The 1,451-nt window shown below is 41.2% G+C and overlaps 1 protein-coding gene across 1 annotated transcript; it reads right to left on the minus strand.

Moving 5' to 3' along the window:
• Nucleotides 1-20: 20 nt before the first annotated feature.
• On the minus strand, nucleotides 21-1,359 carry LOC105155277 (probable GTP diphosphokinase RSH2, chloroplastic). The gene is made up of 3 exons (XM_011071151.2): nucleotides 1,023-1,359; nucleotides 588-939; nucleotides 21-365 (listed from the first exon to the last, which is right to left on the minus strand). The coding sequence occupies exons 1-3, from the start codon at nucleotides 1,166-1,168 to the stop codon at nucleotides 75-77; spliced, it is 789 nt and encodes a 262-aa protein (XP_011069453.1). The 5' UTR covers nucleotides 1,169-1,359; the 3' UTR covers nucleotides 21-74.
• Nucleotides 1,360-1,451: the final 92 nt, after the last annotated feature.

A 1,451-nucleotide genomic window follows, 5' to 3' on the forward strand; every position in this document is an offset into this window, starting at 1 on the left:
GTACAAGAATGACTGGTTCCTTTTTCTTCTTTTCAATTGAATGGTACACTACGAAAGAATGAGTTCAACTAAGGTCAACTTCTATAGCTAGGCACAGCACTTGATATGCTGCGACCCTGGTCATACATCCGCTGGATTTCTTCCCGATACACAGTCAATGACTTATCTGGTATTGTTGGAGTCAGTTCCACCACATCCCCCATTTTCAGTTTACATGTTGGATCACTGACAGGCTCATGGTTTAGCCGTGGCCTAAGGTCTGCCTTCACCGGAAGCCCATAAGAAGTCCACCGAGAACTGCCTCGACCCGTAGTTTCCAACAGATCCATCACAGATGAGTTTGCAGGTAACTCCTGAACTGACATCTGCAAGCCAATTACTGGGTCAAAAGCTGATTCATGCAAGAACATACAATACACCAGAATAACACAAGTGCACCGTTTGACAATGTATCCATGTTTAACATTTGAATACTATTGATTAATTTAGAAATTCCGCAACGAGAGATGCATAAGCAACCCTATATTAAATTCTGAATAAGCTGTTATCTACTTCCAAGTCTTGTGCATATAAAAGATATCACAAACCTTATCATTCTCAATCATGATGACGAAGACAGGTCCATCAGAGCCACATTGAGGTTTGCATGAAAATGTGCAATCTTTCGAATGGGTAGGGAACATGCAAGGTAGCTTTGTGGAGTCAAAAAGATCAACAGATGACCTGTCTTTGCTCATGGCCTCGCACTGCCAGGTAATGACCCATCGCGCCCATTCAACCATCTGAAGGACAAAGGAAGAGTATTTACAGTCACCTTCTTTGTATCTCCAGTGGGCAGCAAATCCATACTCAGCTTGCAGATGCATCTTTTTTGTTCGGATCTGAACTTCTACAGGAACCATACTCTCAGATATGACTACTGTATGTAGGGACTGGTACCTGCAAATTGTAAGATTAACATTAGGCATATCATGTAGCAAAACCCATTAAAAGTTGCATCTCCACTTTGAAGTCAGGCTTACCCATTACACTTCGGATAAACTATGTAGTCCTTGAACCTCCCAGGTATTTCATGCCATAGCTGCTGCACGACTCTTAAAGCTTTATAGCAATCTTCTTCAGTTTCAACTATCAATCTTAACCCGTGAATATCATGAATTTCATCCATATTTAGCTTCTTCCTGGAAAGTCAAAAATTACAACTCATGAGATATAATTACACGAAGAAGCAAATATTGAACAACCACAGCGTAGACGAGAAGACGACTGTAACTCTGAGATCTCTTTGCAACTTGCAAACACATGTAAATCGATAAATACACAACAATTATCCAAATCAAGTAAATGGATGTGTAATTTCAGAATTCTCACTCACATACTACTCACTGCTCAAAAGTCTCTTGCTCGACATGACTTATGCTGATGATAAATCGGGGGGGGGGGGGGGGGGG

This window comes from Sesamum indicum, unplaced genomic scaffold, assembly GCF_000512975.1.
Source record: "Sesamum indicum cultivar Zhongzhi No. 13 unplaced genomic scaffold, S_indicum_v1.0 C01258, whole genome shotgun sequence".
NCBI classification, from domain to species: Eukaryota; Viridiplantae; Streptophyta; class Magnoliopsida; order Lamiales; family Pedaliaceae; genus Sesamum; species Sesamum indicum.